Genomic DNA, 26,696 nt, shown 5'->3' on the forward strand with positions numbered 1-26,696 from the left:
CTGGTCTGTTTCTAATCAGACCACCTCCTTAAAACTCTCATTTTCTTTAGACTCTCCAGACCCGTTTTCTGTATCACTTTTCAATGGTTCACTGAACTGACTGATCTTTTAAATTTCTCTCCAAGTCTGAGATTGGATGAAATCCTATTTTTTGCATTCAGTCTAATTTAGTTTAGCAAAATGATCAGTTTACTTCTGTTTTCATAAGTTCTTTTTCAAAATATGAGGTTGAAGTGATGGACTCCATTGCTACACTGGATACCCGTGGTTTGTAATTGGCCAAATTTCTTAATATGTATCATTGAGAAATCACTGATTTGCCAGTTAAATGGTACACCGGGAGAGGGTTCTAGAGACCTGATTTACTAGATTCTTTTTTATTTTTAAATGTTTGTTTATTTTTGAGAAAGAGAGAGAGAGAGAACAGAGGGAGACAGAGAACCCCAAGGAGGCTCCACAGTGACAGCGCAGAGCCTGACATGGGGCTCGAACTCGTGAACTGTGAGATCATGACCTGAGCTGAAACCAAGAGTCGGACCAACTGAGCCACCCAGGTTCCCCAACCTAACTAGATTTTATGAAGTAGATTAATTCATATCCTTTAAGTGTCCACCTAATTGGCATATAAATGACAGTGAACTTTGTAAAAGGAATTTGATAAGTGAGGAAAAGAAAACTAAAAGGAGATTGGAGCCATTCAGTAAGATAATATTCCTATTTCATTTTACGTAAAAATCTATAATAACGTGTACCTATATAAAAGTATGTAGAAGCCCTACTCTCTTATATTACTCTAGATGATGGGCGCCCAGCGGCTCAGACAGTGAAGCAGGTGACTCTTGGTCTCGGGGTCAGGAGTTTGAGCCCCACTTTGGGCATAGAGATTACTTTAAAAACATTACTTGAGATGATTGCCCTTGGGAAATTCTGTCAAGTGTGTTATGTTTATAGCATGCAAACAGCCTTTTGTGCATGCTCGTGATCTGTGTAAAATTGGTCTCCATACGGAGAGTTTGTGGGACGTTAGTGACTTTTATGATAGACAACGTGATACTTGCTTCACCAGCTTTATTTATGTGAAGATATTAAATGTTGAGTAGTAGCTCGTTAACTATAACCGGTAAGATTGTGGAATCTTAGAGTAATGGTAAAGTCAAGGACAAGTATACCATGTGATGATCCACAGATAACTGAATGCCAGAGGCTGGTGACTGTTTAGAATCATTAAAAATCATCAGCCTTGATTTAAATTAAGCAATGATCCAATTATCTGCTTTTTAAAAATGTACCTTTGGTACCCATGCAGAGTCAGATGTCCTATTTTACAGGTACATTTTAAAGAATTCATTGTCTGTATGTTTTAAAGTGAGGCATTTATTTGACTAACGTCCAGGTCTACCAGTGGAGCTCTTTGAGATTTCCCTGCTATGAAAACCTGCATGGAACTCCTAGGAAACGCCTCGAGGTGGGTGGAGAAAATGGCCTCCTGCTCACCAGAGATGATACGTGTTAGAGGAATGTGCTGACCCCCTTCTTGGCAGTGGGGGAGACTGTTTGGAAGCAGGCGGAGAGAGGCACATGGAGCTGCCATCACGTTTGCTGGCCTCATGCAGTCTCTGTCGGGGCCTCCTGACCCGTGGGGGAAGAGAGAGGGTTACCAAGAAAAATGACAGGCAGAGAGTGGATGTGATGAGGTAAAAGGACCAGTAAAGGGTAGATCGGTGTAAGGTTTTTAACTTCAAAAAGCAAAGGGCGTGGAGCCAAGTGGCAGAGCTGACCGAAGCTTTAGGAGCCTCTAATTCCTGCTTCCTGCTTCCTGCTTCCTGACTGTAGCTCATCAGCTTTGAATCCTGCTTTTCACCTTCTGAGTGAACGGAGGGATGGAGAGTAAGGGCTGAAGTCCGGCGGACGTGGATTTGCATCCCGGCGCTGTCGCTTACTGCTTGCGCCATCTTGGATGGGCTGCAGGAGCGACCAGTGTCTTCACCTGGAAAATGGGAATAGCAGTTAACATTGAACTTACAGTAGGCTCGCTGTGAAGATTAACACAGTCCACGTAACGTGGTTGTGCATAGTTAAAAATTACTCAAGATACATCGCGCTTGGTATCTGTCAGGTGTATAAGAGGTAAGTAAGTGTGATCTGATCTGATATTTTACATTTTAAGCAGTTGATAGTAACAGGTAGCCACTCTCCCTTTAAAATAATATATATGTATATATATATATATACACACACACACACACACACACACACACACTATATATATATACACAAATATATATATATTTGTAAGTTTATTAGAGAGCGTGAGAGAGAGAGAGAGAGAGAGAGAGAGAGCGCGCGCACACATGCACAAGTGGGGATGGGCAGAGGGAGGAGGAGAGAGAAGTCCAAGCAGGCTCTGAGCTGTCAGCACAGAACCCGACGTGGGGCTCTAACCCACAAACCTTGAGATCATGACCTGAGCTGAAGTCAGATGTTTAACTGACTGAGTCACTCAGGCACCCTTAAAATAATTTTTTATGCTCAAATACAGGTCATTGGCTCTCATCCCAGTCATGCGTTATTTTCTGGCTTTTAGATTCTTACACATTGCTCTAGTATAGATGGTAGACTGTTAAATAAGGTTTTCTTCTTTTACAGAGTGAAATTTTTTTTTGATTCTTCTGAAAGATCTTGACGGTTATAAGATGGAAATTATCTGTTAACCTGAAGTGATTATATATGGACTGAGAGTATACTAAAATATATCAAACGATAAAACAGCAACAAAGCCCAAAGACAGAGCAGTGAATGGCGTAAATGACAGAGACCGTGTTTCACTCATTACTCTCAACCTCCTATCCCAGATTATCATTATTTAAACCAAAATTGCTTTTTTTTTCCCATTTGGAAATGTAGGTAAATTAGGAAAAGATGGCCACAGGATAAGAGAATAGTAAAAAGCAAAAAAGCATAATAATCCAAGACCAATATAACTAATTCTCTGGAAACTTGGGGTTTTTTTCTGTACATAGTTTATGTCTTGATTGATTTGATAATGAAGTTCCTAGAAAATGGTAATATGGAAGCAGCCATTTTTTTGCTTTAAAAATATGGGCCTGTCTAGTTCATATTATTAAAAGTCGCAAGTAGGGGCGCCTGGGTGGCGCAGTCGGTTAAGCATCCGACTTCAGCCAGGTCACGTTCTCGCGGTCCGTGGGTTCGAGCCCCGCGTCAGGCTCTGGGCTGATGGCTCAGAGCCTGGAGCCTGTTTCCGATTCTGTGTCTCCCTCTCTCTCTGCCCCTCCCCCGTTCATGCTCTGTCTCTCTCTGTCCCAAAAATAAATAAAAAACGTTGAAAAAAAAGTTAAAAAAAAAAAAGTCGCAAGTAAACAATATATGGGAACTATGAAGATAAAAGTATTTGTGAAATAGAAAAACTAACTCGGGGCGGCTGGGTGACTCAGTTGCTTGAGCGCCTGACTCTTGATTTTGGCTGAGGTCATGATCTCATGGTTAGTGGGTTCGAGCCCCACATCGGGCTCTGCGCTGACAGCACGGAGCCTGCTTGGGATTCTGTCTCTTCTCCCGTCTCTGCCTTGCCCCTGCTTAGGCACAGGTGTGCTCTCTCTCAAATAAATAAACGTTAAAAAAAAAACAAGAATAGTTAATTCAGTGTGAACGTCTGACCAGGTTGCAAGTGACAGTAGCTTGCAGTTATCACGTGTCTTGTAGTTTGTCCTTCTGAAGTCTTGTTAGACCCAGTGACGTACTACATAGGGCACTTCTCAATCTTGGTGGCTTTGGGACTTTGCTCTCAATGGAGTGTGCCACTGGTGTCGAGTCAGCTAATGGCCTCTGTGGTGCTCTGATGGGGGAAGCTCAACTATTTTCTAAATAATACTAAAACTCAGAATTAACCTGGACGAGGCAGCAACATTCGGCAAATGGAACAATAGATATTGGCTGATAAATCGTCTTTCTTTATGTTGAGTCTAAAATAAGCACCCTGTGTAGGAATCTCCCAGTCCCCAAATACAGAAGCAAAACTGTGAGGTCGCTTATTCTGGAATTGAGGTATGTGTTTATATATTAATGTGCTGCCCTATACAATCTGTAGCATTTTCAAAGTATCCATTTCTTCATTCCTTTATTGGAGACAACCCAGCTAATCATGTTGAAAGGTAGATGTATAGAGTTTCTTCATTTTTCAATAGCTTAGGGATCAGAAGGTTTTTTTTTTTCTTTTTTTTTTTTTTTCTTTTTTTAAAATTTTTTTTTTTCAAAGTTTATTTATTTTTGGGACAGAGAGAGACAGAGCATGAATGGGGGAGGGGCAGAGAGAGAGGGAGACACAGAATCGGAAACAGGCTCCAGGCTCTGAGCCATCAGCCCAGAGCCCGACGCGGGGCTCGAACTCCCGGACCGCGAGATCGTGACCTGGCTGAAGTCGGACGCTTAACCGACTGCGCCACCCAGGCGCCCCATCAGAAGTTTTTATAATGCCTCTGTTTTAGATAAAGGAATTCCTTCCTGTCTTCTTTGCTTCATGTTAGAGGTTCTCTTTGTGCAGTGATTGGAGAATATACAGAAACTCAAGGCTGTTGAGTTCCCTTGACCTGGTCTTAGGGCACAAATAACAGATATTTTTAAAATTCTACTAGGAGTTTTTGAAGTAATCGTTCGGGAAAGTGAAGCTCATTTGAATTCTGGAAGTTACTAAGATTTTAGTGTAAATACTGAGCCTAATGTTCTGTTATTTTACCCAACAGACTAACTTGTAGAGTAAGAGGATATTGGTAAAGAACATACAGGAAAAAGTTGGCATGTGAGTGTCTTTGCTGCCAGCTTCTCTGTGACACGAGTTGTTGGATATTGGTGCTTACAGATAGAAGTGGCCATGTTCAACTTTGTTTTCAGTGATTATTTGTAGAATTTTGGAAACGTTGCTTGGCTTTGGAGTAGAGAGGCTGAGAAAGAGACTCACTTATTTACATTTAACAAAAAAATAAATGCCTGTTTTATTTCTTCTCCTGACAAGTGTTGGAATATTATTTTTGTCTTTCCCACTGATTTCTAAATACTTCTGGTTACTCTTTTGCCACAGTAATTTTATGACTCATAAGAGGAATATTTGTGTGAAAGATTAAAATGCTAATTCTTTAAAAATGATATCCATAAACTACCATATATAGGCAGCATCAGTGAAATAAAAAGAATCCTGCAACAACAAAGAGTTTTCCAAAATATTTATTCTTTTAATCAGTAAGATAAGGAGGTGGCAAAACTTCAATTAGGTTAAAGTTGGGGTTTTTTTTTAAATTTTTTTTTTTTTTTTTTTTTTTTTTTTAATGTAGACTCCACACTGGGTGTGGCTTGAACTCCTAACCCTGAGATTGTGAGTTGAGCTGAGATCAAGAGTTAGATGCTTCACCAGCTGAGCCACCCAGGTGCCCTTCATTGCATCTTTGAGACCCAGGTTTATTTCCTGATCAACCTGACTCTTTGCATTGTGTATGAATTTTAGTAAAGTAAATATATTATTGGAACAAAATCGCACAACTGTTCCAGGAAAGAGTAGGGAACTGACTTTTTTAAAAAGTACCTACCCTACTTTATGTCAAGTTCTTGTAAACCTCTCCCATTGAATGGAGTGTTCATCTCCCACTTTGTGGATAAGGAAAGGAAGTTTCAAGCAGAGTAAGGAACTTGCACAAGGTTAGAAGGTTAGTACAGGATCCAGCAGGGTTGACTGTAGGTCCGTCTGAATCTCGAACCCTTTTATGCTTCTCTCTAAACTAGGCTGTCTTTCTAGAGTGTTAATATAGAGCTGAAATCATACTTAATTGCATTTTTATGCGTCAAGGGTGTTTTGTTTTTGTTTTTTTACTAACCAACCGAATTGCACGGTTGCTGTGTTGGTGATGTTTGAGCTAATGGTAGGTCGTTCTATAAGAGTTTAGTGAACACAGATGAGCCTTATTAGTTTTTTGTGTTATGAATGAGTGGTTCTTAATTTGTGGCAGGAGGGGGGGCCGGCTGGGGGCGTGTTAAAATCAGACGGTGACCCAGTAGGTCTGGACCTGAGGCTCCACGTTTCTAACACGTTTGCAAGTAGTGTCCATGCTGCCGGTTCATGGGCTGCACAGAACAGAGGCTCTAGAATGGTGAACTTGAGACCACGGAAGTATTATTAAGGTCTACTTTGTTACTTCTGTGTTCATATTATTCCTACTTTCTGTTGGAATAAAAGCTACACAAGTGATAGGTAGGAATCCATCAGTTCATATGAGAGCTTATTTAATATAAAAATTCTGTAAAAATGGTACCAACTTTTTTTAATGTTTGCTTATTTATTTAGAGAGAGAGCGCGAGCGTGCATGAGTGGGGTAGGGGCAGAGTGAGGAGGAGGAGGAGGAGGGGGAGGGGGGGGGGGAGGGGGAGAGGGGAGAGAGAGTTCCAAGCAGGCTTCACACCGTCAGCACAGAGCCTGATATGGGGCTCGAACCCATGAACTGTGAGATCATGACCTGAGCCGAGATCAAGAGTTGGATGCTTCACCAAGTGAGCCACTCAGGCACCCCAGTGGTACCAACTTGTAAAAAACCTATGATTTATAAAAGCACAGACTAAAGATCCGAGAGATTGTGACTTGATCAAGACCAATCAATTATTCTTTCCACAGGTAGGTTTTTAATCATTTTCGCTCAACAGACTTTGGTTGTGTAGTGTGGCTGTGCTCAGCTGTGGGGATACCAAGACGAAGAAATCAGGGTGTTTGTTTAAGACTCAGGGCCTGATGGGGGAGGCGGGGGTGGGGGGTAGGCGAGTGAGTGGTGCACTGCGTGCAGGTGAGCAGCCTGGCTTTGGGCTTGGTAGTGTCTCTAGTCGTTGGGAACGAGAATCTTCCGGCGGCCTATAGGAGCACATCCGAACTTGAAGGAGAAAAAGAAACGGCTCGTCACCACCCTTGTGTTTACTTTTGTGAAACAGATTTTAATCGCTATATTTATAGGCTTTTTAGCTTCTAGGCCTGTACCCAAAAATGATAGTTTTGACCGCGTGACCTAGGGCTGTGTGCTTTAAGTCCACTGTTGCTGTAGATACAGAAGGGAAATCCTATTTCTTTTACCAAAACTTGATTTTATAAGCTGTTTTCCTCAACCAATACATTTATAAATACTTGTCCCACATTTAGATTATTGAAGGCACACAAAAAGTTAGTGACAATAATACTTAATGATTGTACATGACAGTTTTTTTGAGTGTGTCCACCTAAGAATCTTTCTCGTGTGGACAAGATTTTATCAGGGATTGTCTAGGGTTTAGAAGACCAGGTATAGGGATTTCAGACGCGTATGTCTATGGAAGACTCCTTTGGATACAGAACTGCTGAAGAGTCAGGGGTGAATATATTTCAGTTCCCACATATTCTGAAAACCTCAAGTCTGCAGAGCAGGGTGTTGCACACTAGGCCTAGTGCTAGTTTCTAATAAATGTTGCCATGTTTTTTCTCATCCACCTTGCAGAATTGAGCACACTTGCTTCTAGAAACAAAACAAAACTCTTTTTCTGTGTTCTGGGGCAGAATGATGTATCTTCCCATGCCACTGACTGGCCTCTAGTTAAACTCAGGGTAAGAGAGTAAATACAAGACAGTGTGCAGTATAAACCTCCAAGAAATCTAAACGAGTACGATTTCTTTTTTTTTTTTTTTTTTTTTTTTAGTTTGTTTATTTGAGAGAGACAGAACTGTGCAAGTGGCAGAGGGACAGAGAGAGAGGGGGACAGAGACTCCCGAATAGGCTCCGTGCTGCGCCACCACACGGGTGAAGGCCAGCTGGGAGGCTGCGGCTGAAATACCACCCCGTCCCGGAGATGTGAAAGTCTGCGTGCCAGTTTGGTTTCAGGGGCAAGTGCAGCTCGTGGTACTTTAAAGTAGAATCCAGGGGCGCCCGGGTGGCTCAGTCGGTCCAGCGTCCGACTTCGGCTCAGGTCACGATCTCACGGTTTGTGAGTTCGAGTCCCGGATCGGGCTCTGTGCAGACAGCCCGGAGCCTGCAGCCTGCTTCGGATCCTGTGTCTCCCTCCCTCTATGCCCCTCCCCCACTTGTGCGCCGTCTCCCTTTATCTCTCTCTCTCTCAAAAATAAACATTAAAAAAAAATTTTTTTTTAAGTAGAAGCCACTCCGAATATGGGAACATGTTTTGTAAAGTGTGTCGTGTCCACTTGGTGGAGAAGAGAGAGAGGCTGGCGCCTCGGGTGAAGCGCGAAAGGTGTGGGAGCCGTCGTGCACGTGGCACTGGCGCCTGCAGAAGAAAGCGTGTGACCGGTGCTGGCGGGCACGCATCCTGGGCGGCCTGTCTGTGCCATCGTGTCCTCATCTGCAAGTGGGGGAAATGATAGCTCCTGTACCGCGGGGCTGGTAAAGGAGTCAACACGCACTTGCACAGAGCGTCGAATGCCCCCACGTAAAGTAAGAGTTGGTGAGCTGTCCTCAGTGCCAGCTTAGGACCGGAGTCCGGAACTCACAGAGGTCAGCGGCAGATTCCTTGTAGAGGCCACGGCGTCTTTTACAGCGGCTCCTCCTACGTTCGGAGGAAATGACTTCTTGAGAATTCTGTACTCTGAACCACTCAGCAGGGCGTGCTTAGTGAACTTTCTGGGTCGTGGGTGTCGGCTCTACCCCGAACCGCGGGGCCAGTAGGACGGGCTGCTCTTCAGCGTGAGGGGTGGCTCATCCAGACTTTCTTGTTTGATAAGACGTTGCAGATGGCGGTCGTCACTAATGCAAAAGTGGGTGTTGAGTCACCATGTGTGCTAGGACCTGGAGTGTTTCATTCCTAAAATATTGCAGGAAGTTACATTGCTGTAGCAGAGAAGTGACCGTTCAACCAGTAGTAAAGCCCACCTAAAAATCTATTTTCCCCAAGGATAAGTAACTCTGATTTATGAATTACTTTAACAGTAGCCTAACAGTCTTCTTCCTCTTGCTTATCCCAGTTTGGATTTCTCACCTTTAGGGCGCCCGGCTGGCTCAGTCGCGACTCTTGATTCTTGGGGTCGTGAGTTGGGTGTAGAGCTTACTTAAAAAAAATTCTCACCCTCCTTACATCTTATTAAAATGCTGACATCTTTCTGCCTTCTTGATTAGTGCTTTATTTTTTTTTTTTATTTCCCCTTCTTCCCCAAAAGACTTCGGTGCGGTGGTCAGGTGTGATAGGTTGGAAAGCTCCCATATCTTCCCTGTGTCTGAGGGCCTGTCTTCACACGTGAACATGACTTAGCATGAAAATGTTCATGGTCCACTCAGACTCGTTTCGAGGTTCTCCCTGGGCTTGGAGAATTGGTATCACCCTGGAGCACTGGTAATTTGTGTTAGGTATTATGCGTGCAGCCCTCTCCTGGTTGGAACGATGAAAGCTGTTTGGTCAAGTCTTGACCGCCAAAACCGTGCCCCACGTACCTCCGCCCTCCACCCGGTCCCACTGACTGGGATGCTCCTCCCCAGCTCGCACCCTGTTGGACTCTCTGCTTCCTCCGAGCAGCCCATGTTGGCCCATGTGTCTAAAGGACCCTTTCCAGGTGTTTTGCATCCGTGTTGCTCTATGTCTTTTTGCTCAGTGCACTCATTAGCCAGCACTCTTCTGTCCATATCTGTCTGTCCTCCCGGCTAGAACAGAAGCTCCGTGAGACAGGGATTGGTCTGCTCACAGCTGTACATCTCCAGTCCCAGAAGTGTGTCTGGATGTAGTAGGACGTTGGTAACTATCTCCGTGTCTTGGTTTAAGTCATGCTGGATAATGGAGAGGTTGAACTTACGCGGAAAAAACACTGTTTCAAGAGCGTAAATCAAGGATTTTAATTGAATTCCATGTTGATTAGTTTCAGACATTTATTCCCCTTTCTGAGTAGAGGGCCCTCGGCCCTCTGCTGGACAATAGAATAGGAAAATGCACTGTGTGCACAGAAACGGACACTGCTGTGTGCAGGCACTTCCCCGTCTGGCCTGGACAGAAACGCACAGCCGGTTAGAGCCAGATGACGAGTGAGGGCTCTTCATTTCCGCCGGGACAGAAAAGCTTTCTCAGCCAGACATGGTGTCGGGCCAAGTCGCCGGTGAGAATCCGGGGATCTCATCTACTCGTCTCACCTCCAGGGTCCCCGCTCTTCAGTTCCACGTAGTTCTCACAGGCAGAAGACCTGTGAGCTGCTTCTCCTTAACAGTTGCTGGAGCCATTCAGGCTTTTCACGTGTTTACAGGAGGAGCACCACTCAGGACTCGTTTGGTCCTGGTGGACATAGCCGCTCGCGTCGCCCTCTCCCGGCAAAGGTGGTGCCTTTCCCAGACCTGCAGCGCTTGATGGTTGGGGCTCTGAGCCGCCCACGGTACCTGCTAGTGGACACTTGGGGTGTAGAGGTGCCGCCTGACCAGCCCTCAGCGGTTGTAAGTGTCCCCAGGCCGGCACCATCAGTGCCCTATGGGCGAACCTTCTGAACCTGGACTCCTAAGGGTGGGGCTTTCCTGGTGATTTTGAGCACAGATTTAAGATCATCTGATTTAAATAAAATAAAATTTGGCTACTTACATTTGCTTCATTTCGTGTGCTCCATATTGAAGAAATTTATAACACGTTAAATCAGAATATAAATTGAACTCCAAGATCATTCTAAATTTATTTTGATCAATTCCTGTGGTTTTCTCTTAAGAATGTAGTTTTGTGGGAAACCCAGATTTCCCCTTGGACTCAGTACTTTACTGTGTCTTAAGGTTAGCCCAAACACATGTTTGAGTCAAACTTTTAGGAGCCTGTGTAACCAGTGACTCAGTCTGTCGCTCTTGCTCTCTGTGCTTTTCATGGTTATTCTTTTTTTTTTTTTTTTTTTAACGTTTATTTATTTTCGAGACAGAGAGAGACAGAGCATGAATGGGGGGAGGGTCAGAGAGAGAGGGAGACACAGAATCAGAAGCAGGCTCCAGGTTCTGAGCTGTCAGCACAGCACAGAGCCCGACGCGGGGCTCGAACTCACGGACCGCAAGATCACGACCCGAGCCGAAGTCGGACGCTCATCCGACTGAGCCACCCAGGCGCCCCTTTCATGGTTATTCAACAGTTAGCTTATTAGTTTAGCAGAATGACTTAGAATCCTGCATTAAGGATCAAGGCACTGGATTTCTTCTAAGGACTACTTAACTAAAAATCTCTGTGTGTGCGTGTGCGTGTGCATGTGTGTGTGTAGCCCAGATCTGACTATATGTCTGTATATATTTGAAGGGCAGAGGGAGAAAAAAAGAGAATCCCAAGCAGCCTCCATGCTCAGCATGGAGACCAACGTGGGACCCGATCCCACAACTCTGGGGTCATGACTTGAGCCAAAACCAGGAGTCGGACGTTCAACTGACGGGGCTACCCAGCACCCCGATATATTGTTTTCTTTCATTCACATTTAAGGTTGAAGATCTGTTTCTTGTCTGTTATCTTTTTCTGCCACTAAGGATTCAGTTGTGGTACAACCCTATTTGAAGGTAATCTTTGCTCATCTGTGCCTTTGCCTTTGATTAGTACCTTTCTCGGTATCTATTTTGAACCATCTCTTTCCATGTAACATATTTACCCAGAATGTTAAATGAAAAATACAGATAAATATATAAAGCGTTCTTTTCTGTTTTGCACATTAGCATGCTTCTAAAATTAATTGTACAGTAATTTTTAAACATTTTTAATGTTTATTTTTGAGAGACAGAGCGCTTGCATGGGAGGGGGCAGAGAGGGGGACAGAGGATCTGAAGTGGGCTCCGTGCGCTCAGCACCGAGCCTGATGTGGGGCTCGAACTCACAAACTGCGCAATCATGACCTGAGCTGAAGACGGCCATTTAACTGACTGAGCCCAGGCGCCCCCAGTACTTGTATTTCATATGCACCTTCCTCAAGTAGAAATAGGTGTGAGAATCGGCAGCAGTCAGTAGTTTGCGCTGGGATTGCTTCTCCTCTGTACCTTCGTGTCTAACATGAGGGCCATCAGAGGTTCAGTTTTGATTGTTGATGGTGCATAAGAATGGTATCAGTGAGAAGTTTCCTGAACTTAATTTTTGAAGTTTGCTGTTTTTAGTGAAATACTAAACATTTGTTGATTCACGTATAACAAATAATATTTACATATAATAAATATGGTAAGTACTTAATGATTTAACTTGGATATAAAGCGATAAAGTCACTATTTCCATTTTGCAAATTTAATGTATGGAAATGCATAAGTCTTGGGAAATAGGTTTTATGTCTTTGGGAAGGAGCATATTGTATGGTTTAAAAGCGGAAGCTCTCAAGTCAGAGATCTGAGTTCAGATTTTACCTTGAGCAAGTTTACGGTCGACCTTGGGTGGATGACATCTCCAAATGTCCCTGTGTTTCATCTGTGTGACCGTGTCCTTACTGGCGCTGCCGTAGCTGCCCCCAGCGGTTGTGCGTTACGCTGACAAAATTGAAAAACGCCTGTGGCCCCTAATCTTGTGAAAAGGGAGAAGTGAATTCTGATGCAGGCATGCCTCATTTTAACGTGTTGTACTTCATCGGGCTTCTCACACGCTGTGTTTGTTACAGACTGAATGTTTGCGGCCACCCTGCATCAGTCAAGTCTGTCACACGTTTTCCCAGCAGCATTTGCTCACATCATGTCTCTGTCACATTTTGGCAGTCCTCATGATATTTCAGACTTTTTCATTACTATATTTGTTAACGGCGATTGGTAATCCGTGATCTTTGATGTTACTGTTAGAACCGTTTTAGGTGCTGTGAACCATGCACACGTAAGACGGCGAACATAATCAGTAAACCCTGTGTTGTGTCTGCCCCACTGACGGCAGTTCCCCCCTCGGCCTTCCTCTTCCCTGAGACACAGCAGTAGGGACATTGGGTCCATTAGTGCCCCTACAGTGGCCTCCCAGTGTGCAAGTGAAAGGAAGAGTCACACGTCTGTCACATTAAGTCAGAAGCTGGAGATGATCGAGCCCCGTGAGGAAGGCACGTGAAAGCTGAGACGGGCCAGTAGCCGGGACTCTTGTGCCAAATAGTCAGCCATGTTGTGAGTGCAAAGAAGTTTTTGAAGGACCTGAAAAGTGCTCCTCCAGTGAACACACGAACAGGAAAGCCAGGCAGCCTCCACGCCGATCAGACCATTCCCAGTGTTCGTGTGAGCCACAGCCTAATCCAGAGCAAGGCTTTGACTCTCTTCAATTCCGTGAAGGCTGACAGACATGAGGAAGCTTCAGAAGAAAAGTCTGAAGCGAGTGGAGGTTGGTTCATGAGGTTAAAGGAGGGAAGGAGTCATTTCTCCTTTCAAGTAAGTCTTTCATTATTTAAGAAATACATTTCACAAGGCAGTGGTTCTTCTGATTGAATCTGGGCAAAGTAAACTGAAAATCTCTGGCAAGTGTTTTTACCATTCTAGATAGCCTTAAGAACAGTCGTGATTCATAGGAAGAAGTTAGCATCAGCATTAACGTGAGTTTGGAGGACATTGGTTCCAGCCTCAGGGATGACTCGCGGGGCCCAGAACTTCCGGGGAGGAAGCTGCTGCCGACGTGGTGGACACGGCAAGAGGACTTGAATCACAAGTGGAGCCTGGAGATGGACTGACCCGCAGTTTCGGGATCAAACGTACACGGGTGAAGAGTTGGTTCGAACGGACGAGCAAAGGAAGTGGTTTCTTGAGATGGAATCTACTCCTGGTGGAGACGCCGCGAAGACTGTTGGGATGGCAACACAGGATTCAGAATAGGGCACGAACTTAGTTAATATAGCAGCAGAGGGTTTGAGAGGATGGGCTCCACTTTCAAATTTTTTTTTTTTTTTCAACGTTTATTTTATTTTGGGGACAGAGAGAGACAGAGCATGAACGGGGGAGGGGCAGAGAGAGAGGGAGACACAGAATCAGAAACAGGCTCCAGGCTCTGAGCCATCAGCCCAGAGCCCGACGCGGGGCTCGAACTCGTGGACCGTGAGATCGTGACCTGGCTGAAGTCGGACGCTTAACCGACCGCGCCACCCAGGCGCCCCTGGGCTCCACTTTCAAAAGAACTTCTGCTGTGGGTAAAATGCCGTCCGACAGCCTCCTGTGCTCCAGAGAAATCATTCATGAAAGGAAGAGTCAGTTGATAGAGCCAACTTCATTGTTGAGAACATTTTGAGAACTTGCCGTGGCCATGCTGAGCACCCTGACCAGTCAGCAGCCCTCTGCACTGAGGCAGGACCTCCACAAGCAAAAAGGGCACAACTTGCTGAAAGCTCAGCTGACGGTTACCATTTTTTAGCTATAAGTATTTTTTAATTAAGGTATGCACATTGTTACTTTTATTAGAGATAACGCTATTTCTCACTACCGTAAACGTAACTTTACATGCACCAAGAAACCAAAAAATTCATTTGGCTCACTTTATTGTAGTGGTCTCAATGGAGCCCACGACGTCTCTGAAATATATATGAAGCATTAAAAAGAAAAAGATCTATGTGCTGTGTCAAGAAGAGATGCCAATAATATATTTAGTGAGTAAAGCCAGTATGGGACAGGTAGAGTATGACATGTGTGGGTATACATGTGTTACCAAAACACATGCATGAGGGAGAAATGCAGAACATATCACAAAACTGAAAACTGAAGTTGTTTAGTTTTTTCCCTGGTGAGTTGGACACAAAAAACTTAGGCTTTTTCTTTCCTTTTTTTTTTTTTTTTTTTAATTTACTTATTTTTGAGAGAGTGAGCAGGGCAGGGGCGGAGAGAGAGGGGGCAGAGAATCCCAAGCAGGCTCCATGCTGTCCGTGTGAAGCCTGACGCCCAGCACCGGGCTCAAACTCACAAATCGTGAGATCAAGACCTGGGCCAAAATCCAGAGTCGGACGCTTAACCGACTGAGCCACCCAGGTGTTCCTTAGTCTTTTTCCATTCTGCCTTTCTGTAGTTGTTAACATTAAAAAAAGAGTTGTAAAAATAAATACACTTAGGAAGAAAACGTTTGCTTTAAGGAGCACAAAGTACTGAATTTAATAACGTCATTTTTGTTTATAAACCTATTAACTGAAGTGTATGTACTACATGATTTTAAGCTCATTTACAGAAGGTTCGGAATGTTCAAAGGGAGGCCCTCCATTCTTCCTCAGGTATTTACTGTGCAGGGTCTGCCGGCCTGTGCCCTAAAGGCTGGGTGAGCAGGTCACTGGCAGGACAGACAGGTCATTGCAGCTCTGTCCCGTACATGGGAACGCAGCCTCGAAGAGAAAACTAATGTGTGTGGTCAGGGAAGGCTGATGGGAGGGGTGACATCTGAAGGAGGAAAGCCTGGTGGCTGTTCGAGATAGAAGACCCTGGAAATAGGGGGCGTGGTGAGAAGTTGGGCTCTGAAGGAGGCTCCCCAGTGGTGAGGAAGGAAGAGCTGCTGCCTCTGGGAGGCTGAGTTCTTAGCGATACCCTGGTGCAGACGAGGCGGAGACAGTGCAGTGGCGCCTGCCTGCCGGGTGGAGGGGACAGGGGAGGCAGGTGTGTGTCCAGGATGGTGCTCTTGGTGGAGAGCCATAACCGGTAGAAAAGGCAGAGGTACCTGCACGGGGGCAGGCTCGGGGACGGTGGCAGGGCCCGTTGGGGGAGGTGTCCGGAACCACCCCGCGACTGCTGCTGACTTGTTCCTCTCTCGGCTGCTCAGGAACTTGGAATGTCAAAAGCGATTTGCCACCGGGCCCTCTTCCCAAGAAAAGGTGGAGCCCAGCCATCGGGGTTCATTTGTGGAGGTTCTGCCTTCCCAGTAGTGGCGTCGAGCCCACCCGACAGTGACTGCCGCTGAGAAAAGCGGTTGGGTCTGTCGTGTTCACCGAGGTTACTTCCCACTCGCCTGCTGGTAGACACCGGCCCTGCCAGCAAGCTGCAGCCCTGGACGTGGCTGGCACTGGGTGCCCCAAGCCGGCGGGCGGGGCGGGGGGGCCGTTTAGGAGTGCGTGCGACCCCATCAGTGCCCGGTGTCAGACACGAAGCCGACTGGCCTGTGGCCGTGGGCGGTGGGGGGGGGGGGGAATGCGCAGAGCCCCCTCAGGGTCACTCCTAGGGCTGGCTGGCACCTGCCAGGGCTGGTACGTGGAGGAAAAGAGGACTCAGGCCGTGAGGGGTGGAGTGAGCTGTGCGATGTGGTAGCACACGGAGCCCTGTCGTGGTTCGGTGTTGCCGCTGGAGTGGGGTCCGCGCCGCTGCTGTGGGGGTTCGGGGAGCGCACACGCACCATCCACTTGGAATGGCCCTCGGTTTCGCCCATCCGCACCTGTACCTCGTGGAATTCCAGCCAGCGCTCCGACTCCCGTCTCCACCTGACTCACCTCCCCGGGTCCTGGGGTAGGCGCGCAGGTGGGCCCAGAGGTACCTGGAACTCACAGGTCTGCCCTGGGTTCCCCTCTTCCTGCTGCAGCCCTCACAGCCCAGCCGTCCTGTAGCTTCCTCCCCCCAGGCAGGTGCAGGAATCTCCCAGCTCCCTTCCCGGGTGCTGCTCCCTCTCTCCATAGCTTTCAGATGGGGGACCCTGCCCCCTTCTTCGCCCTCCTCCCCCAGCCACTTCTGGGTTGCTGAAACGGCACCTTTTCCTGACACTTGTGGACCGCAGCGCCCCAAGCCGAAGAGCCTTGTAGTCATTTATTAATTAGTAGTTTGTATAAAGAAGTGGAGACGGGTCAGGAATCGGGATACAGGTTTCCTTTTCTCCTCTGAACGTGTGCTCAATTCTGTGACGTTTTGTTTTTAAATATGCACTCCCCTCACTCCCCACCCCTTGTTTTTTTGTTTCTACCAAGTAAAAACCAACGGTGATTTTTTTTTTTTCTTTCTGTATTTATAGGTCCTCTGCCTGACGGATGGGAACAAGCCATGACTCAGGATGGAGAAATCTACTATATAAACCATAAGAACAAGACCACCTCTTGGCTAGACCCGAGGCTTGACCCTCGTTTTGGTAAAGGTTCAACTCAAAACCTTTTTTAGATATTTTTGATAACTCTGTGTGTGTGTGTGTGTGTGTGTGTGTGAATTTGGGAACATCCCCTGAAATAAAATTGCGTTGCTTTCTAGTATTGAACAGGAGGACTGCCCAGCCAGCTTTTCCAGTCCTGCTTTTATACCTCCTTACATATGTTCACTCTGCACCTGACACAAGCAGGTGTGAGTCTGCTCTGCAGCCTGGGCGCCTGGGCTGGGGGTGGGGTGGGACGGCTTGTGGCAGCTTACTAACCACAGTCCTGCTCCTTTCACCCTTTGAGCGACGCAGTGAATGTGCGTAACACGGTCTTTCTGACTGCGGTGCTAGTCAGGCTGCCACACTGCTCTAAGGCCTGGGATGCCGGCTTTGGTCCTGACCCGGTGTCTGCTTCTGTGCACCTGCAGCGAGGAGTGGCCTGTGCTGGAGGCTGTCTGGTTTTCTGTCCTCCACTGGGCTGGAGCTGTCACCCTGGGGAGGCGCCGGTGAAGGCATTTTCTCTGTTCTTCTTCCTCCGACTGGCTTTCTTTTTTTTAAGGAAGGTTCCTTAGTTTTTTATTCAGGAAACAAAAAAGCAAAGCCGTATTCCCTTCTAAATCACCCTCTGCACAAAGGAACACTCCGATCCCACATGCACACATTCACATTCTGATAATCATATACAACCTCTTTAGTGCCTTTTTATCCCGTGTTTTTCCGCTGTTCTATTATTTCAGTGGGGTTTCTGAGACACTCTTCCAAAGCCACGGAAAACTGAATCTAAAAAGGAGCAAAGCATTGTGGTTTTGAAGTTTGCATTTTGGACTGGATACAGCTAAATGAAAACAACGTGCAGATCATCGAGTAGGTCAGACGGAGGAGTGTGGGGCTTTTGAAGCTCTGCGGGGTTGACCTAACAACAACTGTGGGGACTCTTACGGGAAGGAGGAATTAACTCTGTGAATGCCTTCAAAACACAATCCTGGGGGGGGGAAAGAAACTCTGCCCAGAGCTTCTTGGGTAAAATTACTTCCCTCTCAGAAACATTGTGAACGGTTTGGCTATGTCTGTATGTATACCTCCAGAAACCTCCATCATCTGGGTTTCCCCCAAGCTGACTGGTCATTGGTGGGCTAGTTGGGACCCCCTGTTCACACGAAGCCAAGGTGGATCAAAGAACAGACTGTCCTTTTGACGGATAGCCGCTTGGCTTCAGTGTTAGACTGTTGAGCTTCAGAGTCTGTTTGGGTGTTAAAAAAGTAATGTGGCATGTTAATAATTTGCAACTTCAGATTTTATTTAATACTTCAGTAAGCCTTGTGGTTGAAATAGGAAACCAAGTAAGGTAGAGAATTTTAATAAATGTTGCCATTTGTATGGACTGGAGCGATAACAGCCATGTTTCCTTAAGTCGTATTTAATGAAACGGATTCAGCTTGTCCACATTTTGGAGATATTTTTTTAAGTGGTCTGTGGTTCCCCCCCACCTCCACCCCCCCAACATAAGGTTATGAAAGATGATAATTAACTCTTGGCTAACTCCAGAAATCAGGAATTGGGACAAAGTTGTTGTTGTTGTTTTTGCTTTGTTTTTTTCTGTAAGTGCTTTCAGTTAAAATAGTGAAATAAAGCAACTTGACCGTGACCCTAGGTAGATCCATTAATTATGCACAGAGCTTGGTCTTTTGTTTTGAGTAAGGAAGAGTATTGAAAACAATTCTCCCACCCTGCCTTCAGCACATGCATACGCACATTCAATTGCATATTCCAAAGAAAAGTTCCATAAAATTCTCTTACTGCCCATAGTTTCCCTGTTTGGGCCCACTGTGTGTGTGTCTTCCAGACAGGCTTGATAGCCTGCCAGAGCTTTTTATTTTGTGGCCTGACTTTTAATCTGTTCCAGACCTTTTCAATCAGAGCCCCAGTGTAACAGGGGGGCGGGGGCTTCTCCAGGCTGGGGCTCTGGCGGTTAGAGCCAGGCTGCTGAGTGCAGGGGTGCTCATGAAGTCTGAGGTTCGAGACAGGAGTGGGTTTTATCTCTGCCAGAAAAATACAGATTGTCCGCTTTCTGACCCTTTGAGCTGTGCACGTACAAACGGTGGGTTCTTGTTTTCGTGGTTGTGAGGTTGCTTTCCTGTACTCCCCAAATCTGTATTATTTACCTGTGTTTAGCTTGGGTCAAGTTAATCTTCTCTTGTGACGTTGTGGAATAGAAGGATCCACCTCTGTGTAAGCTGTGTGAGCTTGACATCCCTTCCCTTCTTCAGACACCAGCCTCTTACATTTTAGAATCCTGTGTCCGTCCTCCTTCCTGCAGAAAGTTAATAAATTATCCATATGACTTTAGGAAATTAAAGAGTAATTTGTGGATTGCTTTTCTTTCATCCGATTTTCTTGTTTAACATTTAAAAACTATACCTTTTTGACATTTACGTTATTTTAGAGAATTTACTAGTAATTTGTAACAAATCATGAAGTGACATCACTGACAATAAGGATTCCCTGATACTTATTGGCTTTGAGAAAAGAAGGGGTTTTGTTTGTTTTTAAGGATTCCTGTCAGGAATTTTGAATTAATCCAATTAGGAATTGGTGCCTGAATATTATGTAGGCTGCTACATTACTTCATATAATGACTCTTTCCTGGAGATTTTAAATATGTAAATGTATTGTAAACATGAAGAGTCTCAAGTTTTAAACATTTCCTTGTTATGTAATAGTCCTATGAATAGTGTCTGGTAAAAGCCCTAATGAAAACACACAAAAATATCATTTCTTTTTAGAATGAAAGATCTCCAAAACACTAATAATCAGGGGACTCATCTTTTGTGTAATGTTACTGTCCTTACTGTTTGTATAAAAGGACATATTAAATAATGTTAGCAATTTGTGTTTCTGGAAATAGGTGCTGATGGTACCACTGGAAAAAAACATGTTTGGTGTAAATGGAATATTGGAACTAGAGATTTGGGCTAAAAAATAGATCTTTTGAGTCTTAAACGATGTAATGAACAATCTGGTGTGGGAAAAACAGAATAGTCTTTAATTCCTAACAGTTCTGTGCATAGAAATTCCGTGCACAGAAATGTCAAAGGTAATTAAAACCCAGATGTTGATTTTGGTTCTTTGTTTCAGTTTCCCAAAACTTGGTGTGCGTGTGTGTGTGTGTGTGTGTGTGTGTGTGTGTGTGAGAGAGAGAGAGAGAGAGAGAGAGAGAGAGAGAGAGGGAATTTCCTAAAATAAAGATAACTAAAATGAAAAAAGGAAGAATAGATAATTTATTAAGACTCATAGCCAAAGTTAAGCACATATTTCTTTTTTATTTATTTTATTTTATTTTAATGTTTTATTTATTTTTGAGACCGAGAGAGACAGAGCATGAGCAGGGAAGGGGCAGAGAGAGAGGGAGACAGAGAATCTGAAGCAGGCTCCAGGCTCTGAGCTGTCAGCACAGAGCCGGACTTGGGGCTCAAACTCACAAGCCACGAGATCATGACCTGAGCCGAAGTCGGACCCTTAACCAACTGAGCCACCGAGGCGCCCCAAGCACATATTTCTTAATCAAGGTTAAATCTTTGCATCAATAATGAGGGGTTTATTAAAAATTTTAACTTTTTAGATATACATTAACCTTTTCAACGCCAAATATTCTCGATAGCTGTTGTAATAAGTGAAGTGGTACTTTACTTTTGATGAAAATGTACCTAATGACCAACTGAATACCTAAGTCTGCTCTAGTGGACACAGGAAAATGCACTGAAGGCCGTGGACACTGAACTGTATCTCCGTGAATGGAGTCTTGGGTGGATAGAATGTCAACATCTAACCATTTGAATTTTACTAAAACAAGTGTCTGGATAATCATGCGTAAAAGTATTTTTTTTCCTTACACTCTTTTAAATCTTTCCTGGTGATCCCAAATTGTACCTACTGGGTTGTAGACTGCATTATTCACTCCTTAGGAGAGAGGGAAAAAGATAATTCATCGTATTTTAGGTAAGAAGAACTGTTGCTAATGAAAAAAGTTTAATGGATAAACCTCCCAAAATTTGGCCCTGGAAAGAAATTTATAATGCCTCTAACCCGCATTTGTCAAGATGTAGCTGGGCGGTGAAAAGTGGTATTCTGGGGCTGGGGGCGCTCAGCATCCCTGGCCCTCACTCACCAGTGCCACTCAGTCGCTGTTGACTCCCCACACCAACACATACGTGCTTAAAAAAAAAATAATGGGGGAAGACATACGAAGAATTGCTCAAAATAGGTGTTCCTCTGAGACGTAGGGAAACTGTGACCTGTCAAGGTTTTATAGTTCTGTGACAGAACTGGAATCTGAACTTGATCTTTTCAGACCTAGAAGTGTTTTGAAATTTAGATTCCATGCAGTTACTGTTTTAGGAACACCCCTAATTCATCAACACTGATACGTGGACATTTCAGAGGGAAGAAGGTGACAATGGTTAATGCATTTCTATTGTGACTCACCTTGAGGAAATTACTCGGAGGTTTCCAGTTACAGAAGAGATGGCCCGATGGCAGCGGAGTGTGAAGCCGTCCGGATGGATTATCATGCCACCTCTATCATGTCCTTAAGAGCCTGTCTTCCAGCCTCAGGTTTGACCTTTCCCTAGAGTAGGAGCTTAGCAGTTGGTTCTATTTAAGGAAAGTTCTAATGACCAGAAAGTATGTGTCCCTTTATTACCTAGAAATTTACTTCCCATCAGATTTGTGAATACAGTTCAATCCCAGAAGCATTCTCTGTCCTACTGTGGCTTGTCCATTTTTTTTTTTTTCGTGCACTAAGAGTTCTGGGATCTCAACCAGGTTGCTCCCCTTCTCTGGACACCGTTTTACTACTGACTCTTTAAATGTAACACGCAAGGTAGTCTTTTTTTATGTGTGTGTTTTCCACTGAGAAAGATAATTAGGGTGTGTCTCAACTTTTGTATGCCTTCCAAACATCCTGTTTCCACATCCACAGAAGGACAGATTGTAGCTAGCCTCCCGCTTACTGTGTAGTGGTTATTCCGTAATGTGCTGAGTTCAGGTGAGCTCTGATGCAGAAGATGTTACCTGCTCAATCGGGAATCGAGATCTGAGCTTTTCTGGTACCACAGAATAACCCAACTCACTCAGAAGAGTACCTGGCTTCTCTTGACTTACATGCGATGAGATTATACTGGATGCTTTTTGAGAATTATTTCTGGCGCTTAATTAAAATTTAATAAAGGATGCTAGATTGTGGGTTCTTCAGTGACTGCTTTGGACCCTTGCTTAAGGCTACTCCCCAGCAGCCTTACGGACTCGAGCCCATGAGGTTTCAGAGACACTTTTGGACTTTTTATTGCATCATCTCAGTTTAGCGCTTGGCCCTCCGGTCACAGCTGGGAAGTACTTTTGAAGAGGAGACGGAGAAATCTTTCAGCCCTTAACCTAAAGACGAGCCTGATCCCGTGGTGCGTATGCCCAGGAAACAGACCTGATTGGGGGGGGGGGGGGCGTTCTGCGTCGAACAGTTTGGTCCTCACTCAGTCTCTGGATGCAGAGGAGTTTAAAAATGCTTACATTAGCAGGGTTCAGCTTGGCTGCCTTAAAGATGGTGCATCTTTGGTATGCTTTGTTTCTAAAATGGAGAACTCCCGTAAAGCTGCTCTGATAGAAAAGGCAAAAGCCTGATGGAAGCTGATGTGAAGGAATATCCCAGGCTGTGTACGTAGTGAAGTCTGACTTAAAGCACAGTTCGAGATTGTCAGCAGTTATTACCCTTACTTTATGCTTTTTTTTAACTTAAGTCGGCACTTAGTGAAATGAACATCTATTTTTTGAAATGAGCGTTTTAATGCCGAACGTTATGGAATATCAAAATAATTTCAGTACCGGAGGTTTGCTGTTTATTTGTGTACGTGTGGTTTGTCTTATCATGTTTGGTTTTTGCTTTTTAATGTTACATTCAGGAGGATGGTGCCCAAAAACTTGATCCATGATGATAAAAGCAGTCTCACCAACGGTGAGCACACGTGTGTTAGTGAGTTTGCATGTAGTTTGTATTTGATGGTGGTTTACGGATGCAATCACATAGTGAAGAAACATCTTTTTTTTTTACGGGAGTTATCCATGTGGAATTTTTTTTTTTTTTAATTTTTTTTTTCAACGTTTATTTATTTTTTGGGACAGAGAGAGACAGAGCATGAACGGGGGAGGGGCAGAGAGAGAGAGGGAGACACAGAATCGGAAACATGCTCCAGGCTCTGAGCCATCAGCCCAGAGCCCGATGCGGGGCTCGAGCTCACAGCCCGCGAGATCGTGACCTGGTTGAAGTCGGACGCTTAACCGACTGCGCCACCCAGGCGCCCCTCCATGTGGAATTTTTAAAACTTAAAATCTTTATTAAAAAAAAATGTTTTCCTTTTAATGTTTACTCATTTTTTGAGAGCTAGAGAGAGAGCTTCAGCGGGGGAGGGGCAGAGAGTGAGAGGGGCAGATGCAGAATCTGAAGCAGGCTCCAGGCTTCGAGCTGTCGGCACAGAGCCCAGTGCAAGGCTCAACTCACGAACCGTGAGATCACGACGCAAACTGAAGTCAAACGTTTAACCGACTGAGCCACCCAGGAGCCCCTTTCATGCCAGTCTCTTGATAGATGTTTGAAAGAAGTTGAATTGACCTAAATAATGGTTTGTTGTCAGTATTTTTTAAACAGTTTAGAGATTTAAAGTCTCAAACCCAGTTTTGGAGGCCTGTGGGTTGATGTTTGGGAAAGGAGCAAAGTACAGAGTGTGAGAGGGAGGGACTGAGGGATGAGGGACTCCCCACCCCCTGCCTGTGATGAGACCTGGGCCCTGGGGCTCAGAGCCTGCAGCCAAGCCCTGAGCTGGGGCCTGGAGCCGGGGTCTGGAGGAGATGAGCTGCTGTCACCTAAAAAAACCACAGTGAGATGCCGGCTGGTAGCCGGTCAGACTGCTGAAATCAAGGACAGACTGTGCAAGAGTTGACCGGAATATGGAGAAGTTGGAACCCTCACTGGGTGCTGAGGGGACTGAAAACTGATATAGCCGTTTTGGAAAACGGTGTTGGCAGATCCTTGAGTTGGACACACAGTCGCACTAGGGCCTCGCAGGTCCTTTCCTAGGTGTTTATGCAGAAGGAGTGGAAACCGTGCATCTGCACAGACACCTGAACACGAGTACTCAGCAGCGTCCTTCACAGCAGCCGAGAAGTGGAAATGACACAGGTGCCCGTCAGTTGACGAACGGATGAAAAGGGTGCTCCATCCGCATGGTGGAATGTTACTTGGCAGCCAGAAGACAGGAGATGCTGCTGCATGCTGCAAAGATGGTTGAACCTCGAACACGTGCACGGTGGAACCCGCCAGTCCCAGAGGCCACGTACTGTTTTACTCCGTTCTGTCCAGGATCAGCACATCGACAGACGGAAATCTGTCACCGTCTCCCGGAGTTGGCGGCACAGGAAGTGCAGTGCTGAGGATACCCAGTCTCTTTCAGGGGATGAAAATGTTCTGAAATTGGTGATGGCCACACAATTCTGCGAATCTATACAAGCTGTTAAAAGGGTGACATAGGTCAGTAAAACTTATTTTTTAAGATTTTTTTTTTTTTTAAGTCTCTTTATTTTTGAGAGAGAGACGGCATGAGTAGGGGAGGGGCAGAGAGAGAGGGAGAGGGTCATTCCCAAGCCGGCTTGGAGCTGTCGGCCCAGAGCCCTACACCAGGCTCAAGCTCGTGAACTGTGAGATCTGACTTGAGCCAGAACCAAGTCAGACACTTAACCGACTGAGCCACCCAGGCCCCCAAGATTTTATTTTTTAAGTAATCTCTACACCCAACATGGGGCTGGAACCCATAATCCCAAGGTCAAGAGTCGGTCGCTCTACCGACTGAGCCATCCAGGCACCCCAGTAAAGCTCACTTTTTAAGAAATCATTCCTGGCACAGCACTGCCATTTGAGCACATAGCTTAATCAAGAGCATTCATTTCTTTTTTTTTTTTTTTAATTTTTTTTTTCAACGTTTATTTATTTTTTTGGGACAGAGAGAGACAGAGCATGAACGGGGGAGGGGCAGAGAGAGAGGGAGACACAGAATGGGAAACAGGCTCCAGGCTCTGAGCCATCAACCCAGAGCCCGACGCGGGGCTCGAACTCACGGACCGCGAGATCGTGACCTGGCTGAAGTCGGACGCTTAACCGACTGCGCCACCCAGGCGCCCCGAGCATTCATTTCTTTTAACAAGTCTATTATTTTATAGTCTTGAGTATCCTTGTAGATATGTGCAAAACCTAAAATTTGTTTTTAAATGTTAAGAACAAACTAATATGTAGGCATGCAGTGTCTGAGACTTGATAAAATATTAGACAAAGTAACACGTGCCTTCTTGAGTCATGAGGGACTGGGTGTAAGTTAACGTTTTAAAAGTTCAGACACTGGTTCCAATTTTAAATTTATGCTTAATGAAGGCATCACTAGGACTGAATGTATTTTCCCCAAGTTTATGGTTGATTGTCCGTTCTGTAATACTTTGTAATATTTCAAGATTGAGGTTAGCAATTATGAAGTCTTAAAAACATTCTGAAATTTGAAAATGCAGGTCCTGAAGGTGAAGTCTGGGAAGAGACCAGGCCCGCCGGGGGCATGGCCTCCTGTGTGTTGAGAAGGTGGGGTCTTTGCAGTAATTGCTGAGACCATAGCTTGCTATCATAAAGCTGACAGGACTGATTTGTTAAGTGAAACTTGAAACAGTTACTATTTCATAGTCCAAGCTGCACAGACTCTGAATTTTAAAATACAGAATATTTTTTTAAAATCCTGTCACATTTTTTTAAGGACTTTTTTGTTCTCTTTACCTTCTAGAAATGTTATTAAAAGTGGAGGAGACCTTGGGATTTCAGTAGTTGATCACGGAGAGAAGAACTTCGCACTGCTGTTCTGTTTTGTTTTTTTTGTTTTGTTTTGTTTTGTTTTTTTTTTAGCCGCCCTGCCCCCTTTTCCTGGGAAACAAAGCCTGTTTTGTTTCTCCCCTGCTTGTGAGGTCTCTCTCTGCCAGGCCCCCGTGGGTGCGCTGCTCTGCTTTGTTGAAATGCGTGAGATACTGAGAAGGTAAAGAGCAGGATGCTTCTGGAGGGAATCATTGCAGCTTCCGTAGATCACGGGGTTGTTTGAGTTGGTCACTGAAATACGCTCTTCATAGGGAAAGCTTGTAGCACTGTTTGTATCCACAGGTAACGGCGTTTGGGCAGACATAATTAAGTCCTCACCAGTGTCAGCCAGAGAGACCATATCTGTTGCTAGTTTTGTGCAAACTTCTGTCCAGTTCTGCAGAGTTGTTTTTCCTTCATCTTTTGCTCTCCTGTTTCTCCCTTTATGTGGGTTTTGAATAGTTAAATAAGCTTAGATCTGAAAAAGAGCCTACCAACCAATTCAGGAGCCTTCAGCAGCCCTCACTGTCCTTGATGATCACCGCTAACAGTATTTAATTCTGGAAAACTGAAGGGAAGCACAGGATCCTTCCCTCTTTATTTTCAAGCAATTTGTTATTGTCCATTTTCACAACAGTACATATTTATATTAACTTGTTAAATGTTGTATTTCTTAATAAAAAATCCAGTGGGGAAAGCTGAATTTTCAGATGCTTCTTACTAGATGAAATATATAAGTGTATAGCTCGAGAGTCAGTTTTGCAATCAGTCAAGTTATTAATGGGCTATTTCGTAGCAGTTTCTT

At 45.0% G+C, this 26,696-nt stretch overlaps 1 protein-coding gene across 3 annotated transcripts in view; it reads left to right on the forward strand.

Annotated features, from left to right (window-relative positions):
• YAP1 (Yes1 associated transcriptional regulator) overlaps nucleotides 1-26,696 on the forward strand; it is a 114,146-nt gene that overhangs the window by 60,183 nt on the left and 27,267 nt on the right. For all 3 annotated transcript variants that reach the window (XM_030331842.1, XM_030331841.1, XM_030331843.1), the window contains exon 4: nucleotides 16,852-16,965. In XM_030331842.1, the coding sequence (XP_030187702.1) occupies nucleotides 16,852-16,965 (114 nt within the window). The remainder of the gene's footprint in view (nucleotides 1-16,851; nucleotides 16,966-26,696) is intronic.

This window comes from Lynx canadensis, chromosome D1 (assembly GCF_007474595.2).
Source record: "Lynx canadensis isolate LIC74 chromosome D1, mLynCan4.pri.v2, whole genome shotgun sequence".
Classification (NCBI taxonomy): domain Eukaryota; kingdom Metazoa; phylum Chordata; class Mammalia; order Carnivora; family Felidae; genus Lynx; species Lynx canadensis.